The sequence below is a fragment of the Mytilus edulis genome, chromosome 1 (genome assembly GCF_963676685.1).
Source record: "Mytilus edulis chromosome 1, xbMytEdul2.2, whole genome shotgun sequence".
Lineage (NCBI taxonomy): Eukaryota > Metazoa > Mollusca > Bivalvia > Mytilida > Mytilidae > Mytilus > Mytilus edulis.
The window spans coordinates 46044087-46062756 of record NC_092344.1 but is presented as its reverse complement, the minus strand read 5'-3'; the positions used below and the strand labels follow the sequence as shown (position 1 = coordinate 46062756).

Below are 18670 nucleotides of genomic sequence, written 5' to 3'. Positions count from 1 at the left end.
AAAAGAGTAACAATTAAACTATAGTCAGGGGAGATAATTATACTGAACATGCAAGCTAAACGTAAAATAATTGTAAAGACGAAAAAAAAAAATCTATATTCTGATGTCCTGCATACAAAAACAAGAGTGTGGGAATAACTAAGATCGGAAAAAACATATAAAATCCTGATTATTTACACTTAAAACCTACTCACCTAAAACCCCTCCTGTTTGCATAGCTACAAAAATAAGTCAAAACTATGGTCAAAATCAAACAACAAAATCATTAGACAAGTTAACCAACCACATACTCATTGACCTGACCACATTGTTTGCAAAGAATCATCACTTGAAGGCGTAACCAGTCCTGGGTAACAGTTGCAAGTTAGGAAAGGTGTTTCAGGCCACAGATCAAACATAAAAATAAAGGGCCCGGTGAAAATTCAATACCCCTGTTGTTTTACTGTAGCTAATTCAATTAGATTCTCATTTCACGGTACATGAAGTAACAATGGCAATCTGATTGTCCTTTGTAAAACTGATATCTATAAATCATCCTTGGTTCCTTTCTGTATGTCTCATGAAGTTTTGATCAAGTGTGTTCAATTTTATTTCAATTTTAGGATCCATGATGATACATACTTATTGTCCTTAATGAAAAACTGATACCTGTAAATCACCCCAAGGTCATTACTGTTGTCAAGAGTTATGTCCCTTTGTAGTAGTTTGTTTTCAAGCCCAAAAGATAGTAGTCAATAAAATTGACTGTCAAGCAATAAATAGATTGTAAAACGCTAATTTTATATATTACAATAATGAGGAACATAAAAACAATCCCAATTAATTTGGGTCTCTAGATGGAAATTGTCAGTCAGTTAGAGTGTTCTGAAATGCTCAGAGACCAGTGCTAGATCATATTTTTTCAAGTACAAAAAGATCACTGAAATCATTTGAAGTCAAAAGACCTCAGGGCATATGGCATCTGTTGCAAATATCCAGGAGGAAACTGTTACAAAATAACTATCAAATTCTGAATTCTAGGCAAAATGAATGATAAGTAATGATATTAGATTTTTTTATCCATAACAATTGTATAGATTTCAATATTAGATAACACAGTCAGTCTATAAACATCAACCAGAAAAACTTTCAGTTGTTGATTATATAATATCCACAATTGCTAATTGGAAATTCATCCATCAAAAACTATTGCTTACATCTCAGCAATAAACTCCCACTAAAAACATTTAAAGACAATGAGTTAATGATCTTGTAAATGAACAAAATATATTAACATCAAAACACATGTATTAAAAGTCTTACCAAAGTAAACTCTTAACAAGCGATTTCATTTCAAGTATGCTCCACTTATATCCAATTTGAAAGTAATAATTTACGTGTTCTAATAAATCACTTTACTTTCCCCAAACACCTAACCACCTAATAACATTACAAAACCCAAACACAACCATCAATTTCATTCTCAATTAACTTTTAATTTTCAATTTTCTGACTATTGTCCAGTAAATACAGTATTTTCATAAGGATGGTTGGCCTTTCCCTATTTAGGTACATTTTATTATTGTCCATAAATAAAGAACTACACCGGCAATTGACAAGCTATAAAAGAAATAAACATCTCAATTAAAAATCAAATTTCCACAGCGTTTAGAGTGACATGCCGTGAATTATTGAAAACGACATAGAAATCAATCTTTTTAAAAAATTCATAGATGTCAAGTTTCTAGTTTTTTACTTATGTAAGATAATAAAATTTCCATAAGTAACGACCACATTCACCTTATTTTGAACTAAATTCTAGTACATTTCGAACAATAATTTGAAAGATTAAAATCAAATTTAAATTTATGAATAACAATGATATTCCAACATTGTAACATTCAAATATTATTGCATAAAAACTACACAATTTGCTTTTATATAATGAACTTTCTGAATGCACAGGTTGAAAATAACAAAATTAAAGCTTACTTAAAAGTCAAAGTTTATAACACATTTTGAATTTGTAGAATTTATAAGTCAGTTTAAGTGTAAAATAAGTAACATTTACATGTCAGTTAAATGTGTTGACTTTGTTAAATTTTGTTAATGTCAATACCCTCTACTGACTGGACAGGCTTAATTTTTTATCTCTTGAAAATAGCAAGAATAGTTTAATCTACTCAACAATTATTTTATTTGAGAAACTCAGTGACCTACTTTTCATTCTTCACGAGTTATGCATTTAGATTTGACATGAAGTTTAGAGCTATAATATGCTGAATAGAAAGCTATCTAAAACTTGGTAAAAATCAAATATCAATGACTTTTAATAAAAAGAAAAACACAGAAAGACAGACAGACAGACTCATAACATACTTGACAAACTATACATATATCAAATACAAGGAAAAACTAACACTATTGAAAGTGCTAAGACAACAGGATTTATAAATTATATCACAAATAATCCTCAAATCTCTCAAGAGATTGTATTTAGGTCACCTTTTATACTTGTTTAATGACATCCTTAAAAGTCCTCTTGACTTCAAGTGGTTTCTGAGGGAAAACAATATTCTTATTGGTTAGACAACTGCAAAGTTAAGAATAACAATTTCATCAACTTGTTATGAAAAATTATGCAAATTGAAGTCAAAGGGTTGGTACAGAGTGTTCCTTTCATAACATAAATATGATACAACGCACTGGAAAATAATTGATGAAATTTAAGACAACAAGTATTTTGTATTACAGAAGAACTCTGTACCATTATGTAACTGTCTCTTCAGAGATTAAAGTCCAAAGTATATTTTAATGACATTCTTCCAACTGCTGTCTCTGAACGAAAAACTTATGTTCATATGCGGTTTTCCCAGAACGAAATGTTTTCCATCAAATGTTTTTGTATGCCCCACCTACCATACTAGAGGGGCATTATGTTTTCTGGTCTGTGCCTCCATGTGTTCATTCGTTCGTCCGTCTGTGCGTCCGTTCGCTTCAGGTTAAAGTTTTTGGTCAAGGTAGTTTTTGAAGAAGTTTAAGTCCGATCAACTTGAAACTTAGTACACATGTTCCCCATGATATGATCTTTCAAATTTCAATGCCAAATTATAGTTTTGACCCCAATTTCATGGTCCACTGAACATAGAAAATGATAGTGCGAAGTTCAGGTTAAAGTTTTTGGTCAAGGTAGTTTTTGATGAAGTTAAAGTTACATCAACTTGAAACTTAGTACACATGTTCGCTATGATATGATCTTTCTAATTTTAATTCCAAATTAAAGTTTTGACCCAAATTTCACGGTCCACTGAACATAGAAAATGATAGTGGGAGTGGGGCATCCGTGTACTATGGACACATTCTTGTTCTGCATGTTATTACCTTATACTTTTATTGGTAACTTGTCCAATGTACTAATGTATTGCTCCCCATCCCCAAATTTATCATGTACAAGAAATTTAAGGTACCGGGTACTTTTATTTGTCTTTAAGACTTAAATGATTTAAAAAGACCTCAATATCTAGGGAGAACGAAAAGCAAGGTTAACATTTTTGTAGTAATCTTTGATCCTTTCTACAATAGTCCAACCTATACTTGCAAGGTCTTTCCCCAATACAGGTCCTTTAGAAAATCAAGATTTGTGGATGGACAAAAATTCTTTGCATAAACATTTATATTTCTCTTGAAACTACTAGGTATTTCATAACAAGGCTGTAACGAGCTATTTTGAACCTCTTAAAATATATTTAGCTAATGTGAATTCCAACTCAGTCTCTTTTCTGAACATTAATTAAAACATTCAGGTACAAATATCTAAAAAGCACCTTCAGACTTTGCCCAGTTACCAGACTTAACAGATAGAATGATAGATACATATATGTCTGTCAGACTGTTATGAAAATTTGAAGGATCAGCAACAAAAATAAGTACAATTGGTAACACTGGAATCAATATTCAGTATTTCATCAATTGGCATCATTTTGTTTATGACGTCAACTGACTTATATCTCTGACATTTCACAGTTATGTTCACCCTTCTAAACATTATAAGTTCCCTCCAGAAAAAAATGTCCCCACAAAAGTAAATTTTATAGAAAATAATTGATCATACCTTTCATTGTCTATAATAGGGCTCCACATCATAAAAGCCATGTTCCTGTATTGAAATTAACTTTCAAATTTTCTAATCAAAATGATGACAGGTGTATTATATATAATATAACCTATTATCATTCAAATCATATCAGTTTACACGTTTTGAATTCCTGTGTGACAAAAGGGGAATAACTCTTACTCCCAAAGACATCAAAGAAGTAAACAACTTTATAATAAATAACAAAAACATCAAGACATTCTTCTTAACCTAATGTTTATTTAGTGCATTTATTATTTTCTTTTTATTGGCAATGATATAAATGCATCACATACTTCTCTAATCTGGTGTGGAAGAATTTCTTACTTCTAAGCCAAAATAAACTAAAAATCTCAACAATTATCACTGCAAAATATTAGAAAATTGTCATTAATGTATCTCCTTTCAGTTTGAGTCAAAAATGACTATTAAATCAGCAAGTACTTCCAGCTAATTCAATATAATATTGATACTATTAGATGTTCAGTCAACAAGATTTATTTTCCATTCTTTGAATATTATAACTTTTGTGCTTCTTGAAGAGCGTCTATTCTTTTAGCTGATCAGAATTGTGACCAAGATTATTTGAGTTAAACGTTTTCAACGAGCTTCACATAACAGGTTTAAAATTAAATCATGTATTTGTTACAATAAAATGTAATAACATGCCATAAACTAGAAAAATAAAAATAACCAAATGGTTGTTCACAATATTTTGGCTATAACTGGAAGGTCTCTTCAATGTATTTGTTCTTCCTAATAAAAGAGCCTTGGTAGCCTTGTGATATATATCTCAATGATCACACTAGCCTGTCAACAATATAACTTTGTGTTTGAATCCTGCACGTTGCAAGGTATGTTTGACTCCACATTCCCACTAGGATTGCCATTTTGATGAAGGTTGGTGGCTCTCAAGTATTACCCAAGCTTCCCACGCCAGTATAAACTGGCCACCATGATGTAGTGCAGTTTGCTGAAAGTAGTTTACTTTTCCAAATTGTGACTTGGATGGAGAGTTGTCTCATTAGCACTCAAACCACATCTTCTTATATCTATTAAACATCAATCAATCAATCAATCATATGAAATTTCTTGAGTATTCATTGTTTTCTTCCTGTTCCATTTCTACAGAAGCTGTATGTAGCAGAGAGTGAGAAATTTAGCACAGTACTTTAACATACAATCTCAGCAATGTACAATTTTACTACAAAGCATAAAAATAGTTTTTTTTCTGTATCATACAGATCAGCTCAGCGATAATTTACACTAACTGTTTTTTACCCATGGTTACTTTGTTAAATACTGTGAATTCATTATCATTTACTGGATTATATTTTTTGTGTATATCATGGGTACAGGTGAACAACAAATATTAATCAGAATTTGGCCAAACCAAAACATCATATATCAACAAAAATTATGTTTTTTTATCATTCCACAAAACAATTGATGACAATGAATATAAATGACTCTACAGCAGTTAGAATATAGCTTGGAATCCTATAAGGATCCATTGGAATAGGATTCATGGGCAAGTCCATAACAAAGTATTCAATTCCATAAGAGCTTAATGGTCCAGTGCTAAATAGAGATTACTATTTCCTATTTTTTTCTAAATACAAAAATATACATGTATATAACAAGTACATTTATTACCGCCAGGGGACACACAAATGCTGAGTTATTTAAACAACTTGGGGCTTTATTCAGGCTTATAAAGTTATCTCCCTTCTTGGCTCTGTTTTCTCAGGGTGTGGGTAGATTCTGGATAGGAAACATACTGATTTGTTTCAATGCAAGAGGTCCACGGATGTCCTGGACATATGTCATAGGTAAAACAAATATTCTGTAAAATGTTATTTGTTGCTTCCTTGCTGAACTCAGGCAGCATGTTTGAGTAAGATACACTATTTCAAAGAAGGTAACAAACATGCTTGTTATAGTCATTTACAGCATAAGCTACTTCTAAGGGATGAAAAAATCCAATAAATTCACACCACCCACGTGTAATTGAGATTATAAACAAACCATATATATAATCAATGATCAATTCTAAACATAGAAAAACAAATAACTTCAACAAAGCATCAATGTTATCCCCAGGGCCTTTTGGTACCATGGTAAACTAATGTTATGATATATTGCTTGAATGTGAATTATATTCCCACTTATTTTCATTGAAGGGATGCTATAATCTCTCAAAGTTCGTGGCTACCAGCGCTGTCAGTCAAGGCTTTTAAATACTCTGGGGCAAAGCTAAACTAAATTCAAACAATATGGTGGGAGGGTAAAGGGTCTGTAACAATGTGCACCAAAGTCAGGGCAAAATATTCAGTTTGTTGATTGTGGCCATCATCCAGTAGAAGGAACTTCTGAAGACCTGTTGGTGACCTTCTGCTGTTGTCTGTTCTATGGTTGGGTTGTTGTCTCTTTGACACATTCCCCATTTCCATTCTCAATTTTATTCTGTGAAGTTTATGGGGACAATATATACTGAACGCCCACAGCTCTTAGAAGAATAAAGATTAAAATATAAATAACTGGTTTTTTTTTTAGGTCAAGTTTATAGGATAAGAAAGAAAATATGGGATGAAGGATCACTAGGGTAGAAAGAATCTTAATTCTAAGCCCCACCCCCCTCTTCCTCCTAATTCAAATTTAAAAAATAAGTTTGCAACAAATACGAGAAAATTTGGTGGTACATATATTCAAAAAGATACATATTTTGGGCAGTTTTGATTTAATTAACCTTTTGAACTCACTGAGGAGACATTCTGAGACATATAAGATCACTTTTTGTTGACAAACAATATTAACTTATTATCTACAGCCTCTTTTGTAGTTGGTATGGCTTCTGTTTCATTCCTATTAACCCAAATCTCCCTTTTATTTATAAATACCTTTTCTCTGGAACTGTTAAAAACTTTTTTACAGAAGAGTTTGTAACAGACTCACTGTCATCCTCAAAAGCTGGATTACTTTCAATTAAAACAATCTGGGGAATGGTTTCAAAAGAAGAAGCTATCTCTGGACCCATGTTATTAACAAACACCTTTTCGTCCCAAAAGCCATCACTGTCATAAAGGTCGTCCTGACTTTCACCGTAATATCCACTCCCTTTATCCTTCAGAAAATTATTAGGACGTCGGCAAAAACATTGCACAATCAAACTACGGACCCAATTAAGGGCCATAACTTCATTCCGGACAAGTCAACATTCTTATGTAGAGTAGGTAATTTCCAATATTCCCAATCAGGCCAAAATTCATGAATGTAAATGAACAAAAACTCCTAACGTATATAATTAATCTAAAAGAAGAATATTCGATTCTAAATTTCTCAATGGAAAAATGGCACAAGGCATTGATTTTTCACAACTATTCAATATTCCAGGCAATCCTACAAGTATCATTTTGTATGCTATCAATGTCAGTTCTGTTTGAGCTTAGGCCAAAAACAGATCAACATAAATTCCAGCGGAATACATCACTTTCTCAAACAATATACAAACAATTAAGTATGTATACAATGCCTTGTTAACAGAAATATAAGCAGCTGTTTTCCACGATGATTTTTCTTTTTTCAAGACAGTCAGCAAATTACAACATCATTAATAGTAAATGACCACAGCATCTTAAGTAGGTAATCCAGGTGAAAGAACGCAGGTAAATATTTGTTGATTTCAAACATAGAGCTCGTAAATTTTTATGTTTTCAAAGTATGTCAATAGATATGACAAAAGAAGATTGCACTATATGAAAACCGGACATCTTAACATTTAAAATAAGTGATTTATAGAAACATACAAGTACATCTGTCAGAGACATAACATAATCATTTTCGTCACACAAGAAAAACAGGTGAGTTGAACAGGTGAAGAACCCTAAGACAAATTTTGTGTATTGAAAAACATGCAAGTCATGAGTGTTTCAACAACTCAACCATGACAAGTTTTTGATTAAAAAATTAAGAGAGAATAATTTATGCAAACTTTATAAAAACCACAAATCATAAATAATTCATAAATCAAGTTTATTTCTACAATTTTGTGCTGACACTGGTGGGAAATGGTATTTAAGGCCTTGGATATCTGTGTATTTACATCTTGCATGATTGATGAGCAGAAGTACCATGCAGGTCACCACACGAATCTCATACCTGCAGGTGAGCATGTCAGGATATAATGCCATCTTTCATGTTCTACAAATTGTCTGATGGATTGGTAGCTTTGATCAATGTTCAGCACTGCAATGTTTACCTGATCAGGTCTATTTATAGGGTAACAGCTGGGTGAGCATGATAGTTCTTCCTGAATTACAACTGACAGCACTGTACCAGGCAAGGGAATTGAACCAAGGACTCCTGGTATAGTTCCCCACATAGGTAAAGGAATACCCCACTAATGCATCGTTTGAATGAATCCTAAGCACCTTTTATTGAAGCATATGAACAAAATAATCAAATAATAGAATATTAGGACTGCAAGCACAAAATTATGAGTAGTAACCTGTAAATATTTTGTTTAGCCACTTTCTAATTTTTCGTATCATAACCATAACACTTGGTTCCAGTTTAAAATGAAAAAAGATCTTTAACAAGATATGAAGATGCTTGAATCAGTGCAACAACAATTGAAAGATAGATACACAGGGAGGGGGCAGATATCAGAGTGGAGCTACATCATCTTTGCATAAGGCCTTTGGCAGTTGAACCATTCATCCTCTATTTTCTTTATATTTCTGTTAATATATCTTTCATCAAATATTCTAAATTGAAAGTGGCTTCTGCGTTATAATGGATAGACACATTTCTTAGTTATACAAATTAGTTGGGGTTTTTATGTGTATGTAAAGCACTATTCATAAAATATAACATGCCTTAAAACTAGCATTTCATATGACACTATATTTTGAATCAAAATGGTCAATTTAATTTAGCTTCATGAATAATACAATTATAATTTTAATAATGAAAAAAATATCAAAATATCTTCAGAACATAAATCAGATATCAATAAATTTATTAAGAACTTTGTCACTTCATTCTATTACAATTTACATTGTACCAAGGAATTGTATGATGAAAGGGGAATAACTCTAACTGCCTTCAAAAAAGTTTTCATTTCAGTGTATTATATTTTTCAGATAAACCATTTTTAGATAAAACAAACTGTTTTCAATTCAACTAATTTATCTAGTCTGATAAAACTTAATAAAATAATGATATGCAATCTACTTTAATGAAATTTGTTATCAAACATAAAAAAATATGTAAGATTATTCAAATATTTCTGAACTTTAAAAAGCTCTTAATCAACAAGTTATCACATTAGAACAGTAACCTCTAGTATATAATATTATGACGCAAGCAAAATAACCCCAAAATCTAGATAAATAATAACAATATCCCACAGGGTCTTATAGCAGCATGCTCATGATTTATTTTTGTCTCGGCTTACAATACAATAAATGACAACACTAGTTACTTTCCCCTTCTGGATAAAAATCTTTGTTCATTTCTAGTCATTTCTTCTTGATTTTCATTTATCAACAGTGTCATTGGCTTAGCATGTGCACGTGATGAAATAAAGGAATATGTGTTATTAAACCACAAAACAAAACCACAATAATTAACTGTTTAGGGAAACAGTTTTTCTTTGTGTAAACATAAGATGTACTTTAGGTAATACAACTGATAAATATCCTTGTCAAAGAAATGAAAATTGTTATACATGTTATACTAATTATTTGTCATATATGCATATTGGGAATAAAAAAAATAATAGTGATGAGTCTTACTTGACTATGCCTATTGCCACAGTTCATTCTGTGCATTTTTAATTGCAATTTCAACAATTGTCCTAAGCCTATCTTAAAGCTTTCATAAAAATTCCCATTGACTTGACTTTTAGCGAGTTGCAACTGTCTAGGTGAATCAAATGAGAAACTGTTCTTTTTATAACTTTTGAGGCTGTCGACCTAATGAAAAAAATGGAAAAAGCATGCTCCTTATAAAATGACATTATTTTCCCACTGAAATCTACAAAAGAACACCTACAAGTTCCATAACTAGTAGACAAGACTTGAGGGCAATGAACATCCACACTTTTCCAATCAACAGTTTTATCAGATCCTTGTTCTAGGCAGACTTTTATGTCAATACAACATCTATCTAACATCTATCTGTTAATGAAAACAACTTATTTCCTATACCTTCAGGGAACCTACATATCTTTTTTTTTATACAGATAAATAATTTTTCTATACAAGAAAGTTGTTTAAAAAAACAACCAATCAATATCTAACTGGTCTGCCACAAGAGGTTTTCACCTCAAACCAAAATATATCACATATGTTCTCATAGGACAACTGTCCTAACAAAGTAAACACACATGATATATTTCAACTGGGGGAATGTTCTAATATCTTTCAACAGAAAGGGCTACAGGCTCCATACAAACAAATAAACTCAAATTTTTTCTTTCTCCCAATGGTCTTTCTAATTAGACTCTTACAAATATTGCTTTTTATGAAGAATGAGAGTGTTGTATCTGATATTTTTTTCTTGAGAGGCAATATTCAAACAAATGCTACTTCAGCTGGATTCTTGTAGAAGCAGCTTTCTTTTTCTAATTAAGAAATAATTGATGCAAGCTATACTTTATTGTAGTTTTAACATGGGTAGGCATTATATTTGTGATTATTTTTGCCCGAGCCATAGTGAGGGCTAAAATAACACGAATTCTGAATTCGATTCTGAATAGGACAATTAGTTTCTATAATGTTCGATAAGTATAAGCGTTAAAGCGTTTGTGTAGGGTCTTCCATGAACCTCCCTTTTTTGTTTGTAAAGAAGCAAACGGCTAGCACTGTGATTTTTCAGAAGGAGGCATTTGAACAGCCAGCATGAACGGTTGTTGTATCTAGGTCCAATATGTCAATATTGGAATGCAACACATTACAGTCATTATAAATGAATAAGTAACATCATGTGCAACATTTAAGAGTTTGAAAGTGTTTTAAAGTTAAAGGAAATATATTAAGTGCATGATACTTGATAAAAATCATTATTCTGAAGAAGTCAATACACGCATGTGCAAACAAATATTATTGGATTTAGAGCATGGGTTTGTTCACAAAGCGAAAGAAGCACGTCATATTAGAATTTCAAATTAATCACAGAAAACATAGTGGAGTTGCTATTTCTTGAAGGACTCAAATGGGAAAAAAGACCAAATATGTATCTACGAACATTGTAAATTATGGCTTTTACACGATTACCTATGACCAAGTATCATATCTTTTGCATTAATTTATTATTTACACTGGTAAATTAGCCAATCAGTCACCAGTGAGCAAGTTAATTAGTACAATGCACTATGATGGAATACATAATAGACATTATACAGGGAAAAACAGCTATTTCATTAGAAAGAAGTAAAAATTACAATAAAAGATACATGATCCTGTCGATAATCGTCTTATACTGAAAAACTTTAGATTTTTACTGTTTAAAGTGCTCTATCCCAAGTCAGGAGCCTGAAATTCAGTGGTTGTCGTATGTTTATGTGTAACATATTGTTTTTCGTTCATTTTTTTATATAAACAAGGCCGTTAGTTTTCTCGTTTGAATTGTCATTTCTGGGCCTTTTATAGCTGACTATGCAGTATGGGCTTTGCTCATTGTTGAAGGCTGTACTGTGACCTATAGTTGTTAATTTCTGTGTCATTTTGGTCTCTTGTGGACAGTTGTCTCATTGGCCATCATACCACATCTTCTTTTTTATCTGAACTAATTTAGATATGGGACAGTTTTATTAAAATCAAAACGCACCAAACCACATGTACACCAACATTATAAAGGACTTAACCACAGGCTGACAGCATTGATTTTTATATGAAATATTAACCTATCTATTAAATTTCTTATCCTAATAGGAATGCAATGTAAGCATGAATACATTAAAAGCTGTGCATATCTCATTTAATCTTTTAATTTTCCCAGCCTTCATCACTTTTTAGAAGAAAGTCTACATTTGTAAAGATAAACCAAGTTGAAGGACCTGAAAAGTCATTTCAATGTATGTAACTTATGTCACTGAACTAAATATCTTTATAAAATACAATGAGAATGCACCAAGATTATCTACCTCTGAATAGTCAACAACGCATTTGTCAAAACATTCATCAACTGAAGAAAACAGTTTGATGTACAGTATGTCTATACTGAGCTTTAAAACCAGTGTTGACAAATTATTGTCACATGCAATATAATATTGAGTAAGGAAACAGGGAATGTGTCAAAGAGACATCAACCCAACAAGGAGAATAACATAGCCAAAGCCACGGATGAGTCTTCAACACAGCAAGAAAAAACGGCACCTGAAGGCTGGTTTTAGGTGGCCCCTAAACAATTATGACTGTACTAGTACACCTCTAATGCAAACTGAGTGAATTTGGAAAAGAATGTGTGACCATAGGTCCCCATTAAGCACTATGTTCACTCCAGTAAACCACAAAAACTTCATTTGAGATATATATATATATATATAAATTTTGAAATGTTCACATTTATATAATAGAAGGCTGTACTGTGACCTATAGTTAATAATTTTTGTGTCATTTGCTCTTTTGAGGAGAGTTGTCTCATTGGCTATCATACCACATCTCCTTTTTTATACATGTATTGAGTTATTAAATGTTAATGTGATTGTGACCAAAACTTCATTGCTAAGTTTCTCAAAGAAAAACATTCTTATACAGGACAGAGGGAGGGACACACAGACACATGTGTACAAACCAACAATGGCAACCTTCCCAAGATGTCATACTATTCATTCTTGCACCATCCAATGAACCTAAACATCTGAGGTGCAGCTATAATGCCCTTTGTGCAGTTACTTCTTGGTGTCTTTTTAAAAACAATGAAATTACAGTCAAAGATACAATGTAAACACCTTCACACAATATATACAACTGTTAGTCAGAAATGCATAATAGCATAATTATCCCCCATGGACACTGTAAAGACATTAATCTGCTCAAATAATATGGTTGTTACAGCAAAGAATGTGGTGCAGGTTACGAAAGTAAAGTAATCCTTAGACAACTTAGTTTTATTTACAAATTCTTTGCCCATGTGATGCAAGGATTGAATGACACTATAGGATTAAATTTTACAGGCACTGTGACCTATCATCTGAGTCCGATATCATTCTAGTAGGTAAAAGATGTACTTTAGACCCCTATTACATTTAAGAGACATGAAAATATAGGTATACCCAGTGAAACAGCAACTTTGTTATTAAAGTTGGGTCAAGTATAAGTAAGTACCATGATATATCAAATTTCAAGTGGTAAAATAAACAAAGATCAAGTACCAAGTACAACAAAACAATAGAAGACATTGGATATAAATTATCCATGTGGAATATGATATGGGTACCTTTTAATTTTTTAATTTAACATAACATCTCATTGAATTACAAGAGGATATAAGAATTCATAAGAAAATATAAGTCAATCAATTACTTAAACATCTGAAGATTGTACATCTTTGATTACCCCCCTTTTTCATGCTTGCTAAAGGTATAAAGCTGTTGGGATATGGTCAGGTATTCAATTATATCTTTGTACTTATATTTGCAATGTAAATCATACTTTAAGTAATCCCATTTAAAGGAAAAAAATGACAACAAAGATGAAAAGCCATATAAATGTTTTTCTCATATTGTTTTGATATTTATCCCCATACCAAACCATGTTTTAGTCATTTGTACATGTCTGAAGACCTAATAAAAACCATACCTTGCAGTCATTAGACAGACCGTTAAGTCACTAAAGGTCAGTCATCATTTTAAACAAATTATTATTTGTTTTTGTAGTCTCTCGCTACATTAATTTTCATAATTGCTGCAGTCCTAATATAAAGTTCTAGGTCATTTGAAATCTTTTGTACCTATAAGCCAAATTCAATGGTCCTCAAATTCTCATTGCATAAAAACTAAGTTATTGTGCTTTTCTAAATGTTGCAACTTTACGTTGGCAAAGTTTGCTTTAGATCGCTTTTCCCTCGAGGTTTATGTACTCAAAAAGATTGACACTTTATGCTTTTCATATTTTGGTCTCTTTAAGTGTACCTGAAGACAATAATTTTAGTTTTTAAAAAATAAAAAACAGGTTGAAAACAGTCAAGAAAAACCAGATGTATGGATGTAAACCCTTGACAATTTTATATGCATGTAAACTCTCTAACAAATAGAACTTTAGATTTAATATCCCAAATGCAATAGGAAAGACATTTTTATTTAGACATGTGATTCTTCAACAGAAAGATACATTAGTATAATTTATAATCCTAGAAAAGTTTGAATGCCTTTTTACATTCATGACATTTGTCCCAGACAATAACATTAGTGATTGTATGGTGTGATATGGTGCCTATCTGACTAATTCTAGAGATGTCATTAATTCTACCCACACAAATCATTCAATATTTTTCTCATGTGAAAATTTAGATTAACTTCAGTTTCACATTAAAATGGATTTGAGATATCTTAGCATGCTTAGTAAAACCTGCATTCATTGATGCAAATAATAATTTATAGGTGCATTAGCATCATTAATATTTTCCAATTACTAATCATAATGTTCGATTGACTGTGGAATTATGCAACTCTTCTAATGCACCTAAACAGACAATTCTATGCCATGATTTTTAATTGTATATCCTCAGCATGTTTTTAAGTGTATCTGTCATAAATTATATTTGACATATAATAAATATGCATATTTATTGATCCTCTTTGCATGAAATGCATTAAAAGGTGCAAAAAATACTGAAAATATTCACAGTTATATAAGTATTCTCACACTATTTTAAAACTTCAGTCTACATTCCCCACACATTCAAATTACGGTCACCAATTCACCATGTCGATAACTCTTTCAGAATGTTTCAAAACACATCTCTCCTTTGATGAGTCATTAGCGGTTTTTATATACCCGCCAATTATATTCCCATCAAAGTCGTTTATCACCCTTCAAATTCAAATTAATAGGGGTGGGTTATGCAAAGTATCTAACCGTACCTCTCTATTCCTCTATTCCCTATCTTGGTAAAAACTTTATTTCTTTACCCCCTGGTCATATAAGTAGCCCATCATTATGGTCAACGAAGCTTTTAAACTTTGGTAATAATGTCCCGTCACAAACCTATTACAATCTATGGTGTTTTAATTCGATCAAATACAAAAGAATTCTAGCTTTTATATACCTCTTACTGTAGCATTCCGACAGTATATTTGAACTAATAAAATTGGAATAAAATTTCAATAAACATCCAAATAAACTAAATTACAAAAGCTTTTAAGTCGTAAAAGCATGTTTCTGAATTAATTCCAAGTACACTATGATCAATTTTATAATTTTCACAACAATCTCCTATTATAAATATATATATGTATTACTGATTCAATTTTTTTATAAACAAATCAAATGAATTTCAAATTGGAGTAAAAAGAAATAATTTCTGCTTAAACTGTTTATATTATGGACCCCACAACGAGAACTAAATGATATTAAGTTTAAGTATAATGAATTATTCACAAGTTCAAAAATAAGATGCTTTACCTTTAAACAAACTAAAACAATCCTACTTTTAGTTCTTGAAGACCGGATTTAAAAATCCTTTTAAATCACAGTCCATTCTGCTCATTATTGAAGCTAAACTGATTCAAAGACCAACCACAGCAGACCAGTTAAAATCTGAGGAGCTACATGCATAAAAGATCCCAGACCATAAATGACTACTCAAGGACAAGCCAATCTTTGGCAGATACAATGCAATTCAATCTATTAGCAATCACTATATATGGTTGAATTCAAATTTACTTAAAAAGTATGTTGTCCAAATAACTGTCAACTCAGGAACCATCATAGCATCAATTACCATTAGTTGTTGAAAAGATGCAGAACTAAAACCAGATCTTTGATTGTCTCTTGTGAATTCATTCTGGTGAATTCATTTACTCGTGTCTAGACTATGGGGATTTTATAGTTTGACATTTACATAATGTCTGACATTGAAGACTGTTTGATGATATAAATGTCTTTTTTGATTTTATAGTCATCTTAGGTTGCTGTCTTATTGATATAATCACCTCATATCTTCAATCACGGAAATGTATGCTTATGTTTCCATGATATAACTTTATGTGTTAGAAATAAAAGCATTGTTGAATTTTGCAAGAACTTAACTGCATTCTGAGGAATTTGAAGCAGTTTTAAAAATCAATTTGTTCTTTTCTAAATTAAAGGTTTATTGGTTTTTGCCATTTTATTTCAAGCCTCTTCAGTATCTGTCAGCGATGTATTTTTTGCAATTCTTAAAAGTCAATCCAAATTGATCAAATAAAACTGATTGTGTATCTTGTTATCAAACTATGTTCTTAATATAACAATGTTTTAATCAGATGTTAAGAATGTGCAAACCTTGCATTTTAAGTCTTATGATGAGCATAAAAATCTGTTAAAATCAAAACACAGACAATCGTATTTTTAAATGTATGCCAGATTAATCATAGCTTGTTTAAACTTATTTTTCTAAAAAGGGGGGGGATTAAGCTAAATTTTACAAAGTTTATGCTTAGGTAGAAATTGTTGCTGGATGCAATTTTAGTACTTCTTAATGATTGCTCTATGAAGAAAGTGCCACAAATCATATCGTTTTGTATTTGTGCATGTGGGTTGTACATGTATTATGTAAGTATACATAATTAGAGTAATATATGCTTCTTTTAAAAAGATAAACATATGAAAACTTAGCAAAGGTTTGTTTAATGGTTTTATATTATGGCGTCAATTTTCTTCAATATTTCTTTGAAATATTTCTATTCCTTAACCATAATTTCTAATCCTGTTATTGCGTTATGTTTACCCAAACATCAATTTCTAAGAACCAGTATTCTGGACAAATTTTTGTCGCCATAGCATTGATTATATATTCTTGTAAGATATGTCGCATATAGATTTTTCTTAACAAAGTTCTGATACTTAAACATCAAATATAAAAAAATCCACCGACTACTGGTAGAAGATTTTCAATATTCATATAAAACAGAACCTGTGAAAGGCCACAGTCTCAATTCACTATGTAAATTGTGAAGCGAAAGAGTGCAAAAGTTTTCTATACATTATGTACTGGTATATAAAAAGTAGACTTTGATAAACATTGATATGTAAATATTTAGAAAGCCTTATCAAAAGCTGATTTTTATTGGTGTTAAAAACATCAGGCTGATTAAATAAGCCATTAGGTTTTACAGGAACAAATAAAAATAATGGCAAATTTATTTGTGTAAATATTTTTTCTATCAGTCAAACAGATCCATTCATCAATTAGCATTTCAGCCAGATACAATCAAAACATGTTTTTAATGGAATGAATGAACTTTAGTTTAAATTTTATTAGGCAAATTATTTGTAAACTTCCATGGTGGCACAAATCTAAGATCTATAAATTGACCTCCCAAAGTTGAAAGGTTAATTGATGTAAAAATGGACTTTTAATTGATAGCTATAACATTTTTTAAGGTACATTAGTAGGAAAAAAATATTTTTTCATCATCCATAAAAAAAATATGTCAACATGTCACTAAGGGGAAATTGAACACATGAATTTTTCATCTCCCTGAGGCTAACTACTTTTTTATGAAATTAGTTTATCACTCAAGTTTTTTTCATACAAATATGCAATATTTAAGATAAAATCGACTTAACCTGAATTAATGAGGCCTTGACACTTATGGCTTATATCTCCAGTGTATTTTGACATGTTTCATATCTAATTAATTAGCATAATTACATGTACATGTAATTGCAATGACCAGCAGCATCTAATTAATTACTCTGCATGTAGGACACACAACATGTGGCGATTCTGAGTAAAAGCACAAGGAAACTAGATGAGAAAGTAATCCAAATTTTAGAAGGAGGATAAAAATTGAGAAAATTTTATGAAGGGTCAGGGCAAAATTTAATCAAAGCCTTTAAGGCTGTAAAAGCAATTGCTGCCATGTTAATGTTTGGGGACTTTTATTTTTCATCCACATATATACAAGAACTAAACCTGACATGAGTGTTGTCTAGTTAAAAGTAAGAAGGTTTTAACTTTATATAAATAAAAGACTTTAGCAGAAAGTCATTTTTAATATGTTTTATATTTCACAAGGAGACAACACGTTTACCAGGCTAAAGTTGGGGTCAAATATACATGTGCTGAAACATATAACTCAAAAAGAAATCATCATGGATTATCCCCTGGTAGTGTTTGTAACTTCCTTGGCAATAATTTCCTTTATTGATTTAATTTAACAATTTTCATTATTAATTTATATTTAACCATTAACACAAATGATTAAGTTAAAACATTTCAACTTTCCAGACGCAAATGTTAAAAAACGGGAAAGAAATAAAATATCTTACAAGACATAAACATGTAAAGAATAAATGTATATTTCAGCTTAATAAAAATATTTTCATAATGTTACTTTGTCATCAT

The 18670-nt window shown here is 31.1% G+C and overlaps 1 protein-coding gene across 14 annotated transcripts in view; it reads right to left on the bottom strand.

The window, feature by feature from the left end:
* Positions 1 to 18670, bottom strand: part of LOC139512984 (IQ motif and SEC7 domain-containing protein 1-like) — a 95172-nt gene that overhangs the window by 53933 nt on the left and 22569 nt on the right. For 4 of the 14 annotated variants that reach the window (XM_071301127.1, XM_071301030.1, XM_071301065.1 and 1 more), the window contains exon 2: positions 195 to 218. The exons of 4 other annotated variants lie outside the window; for them this stretch is intronic. In XM_071301127.1, coding sequence (XP_071157228.1) covers positions 195 to 218 — 24 coding nt within the window. Of the gene's footprint in view, positions 1 to 194; positions 219 to 1302; positions 1476 to 4090; positions 4249 to 7011; positions 8002 to 18670 lie in introns of those variants that run through there. 6 more of the 14 variants (XM_071301074.1, XM_071301243.1, XM_071301217.1 and 3 more) reach the window with 5 other exon arrangements.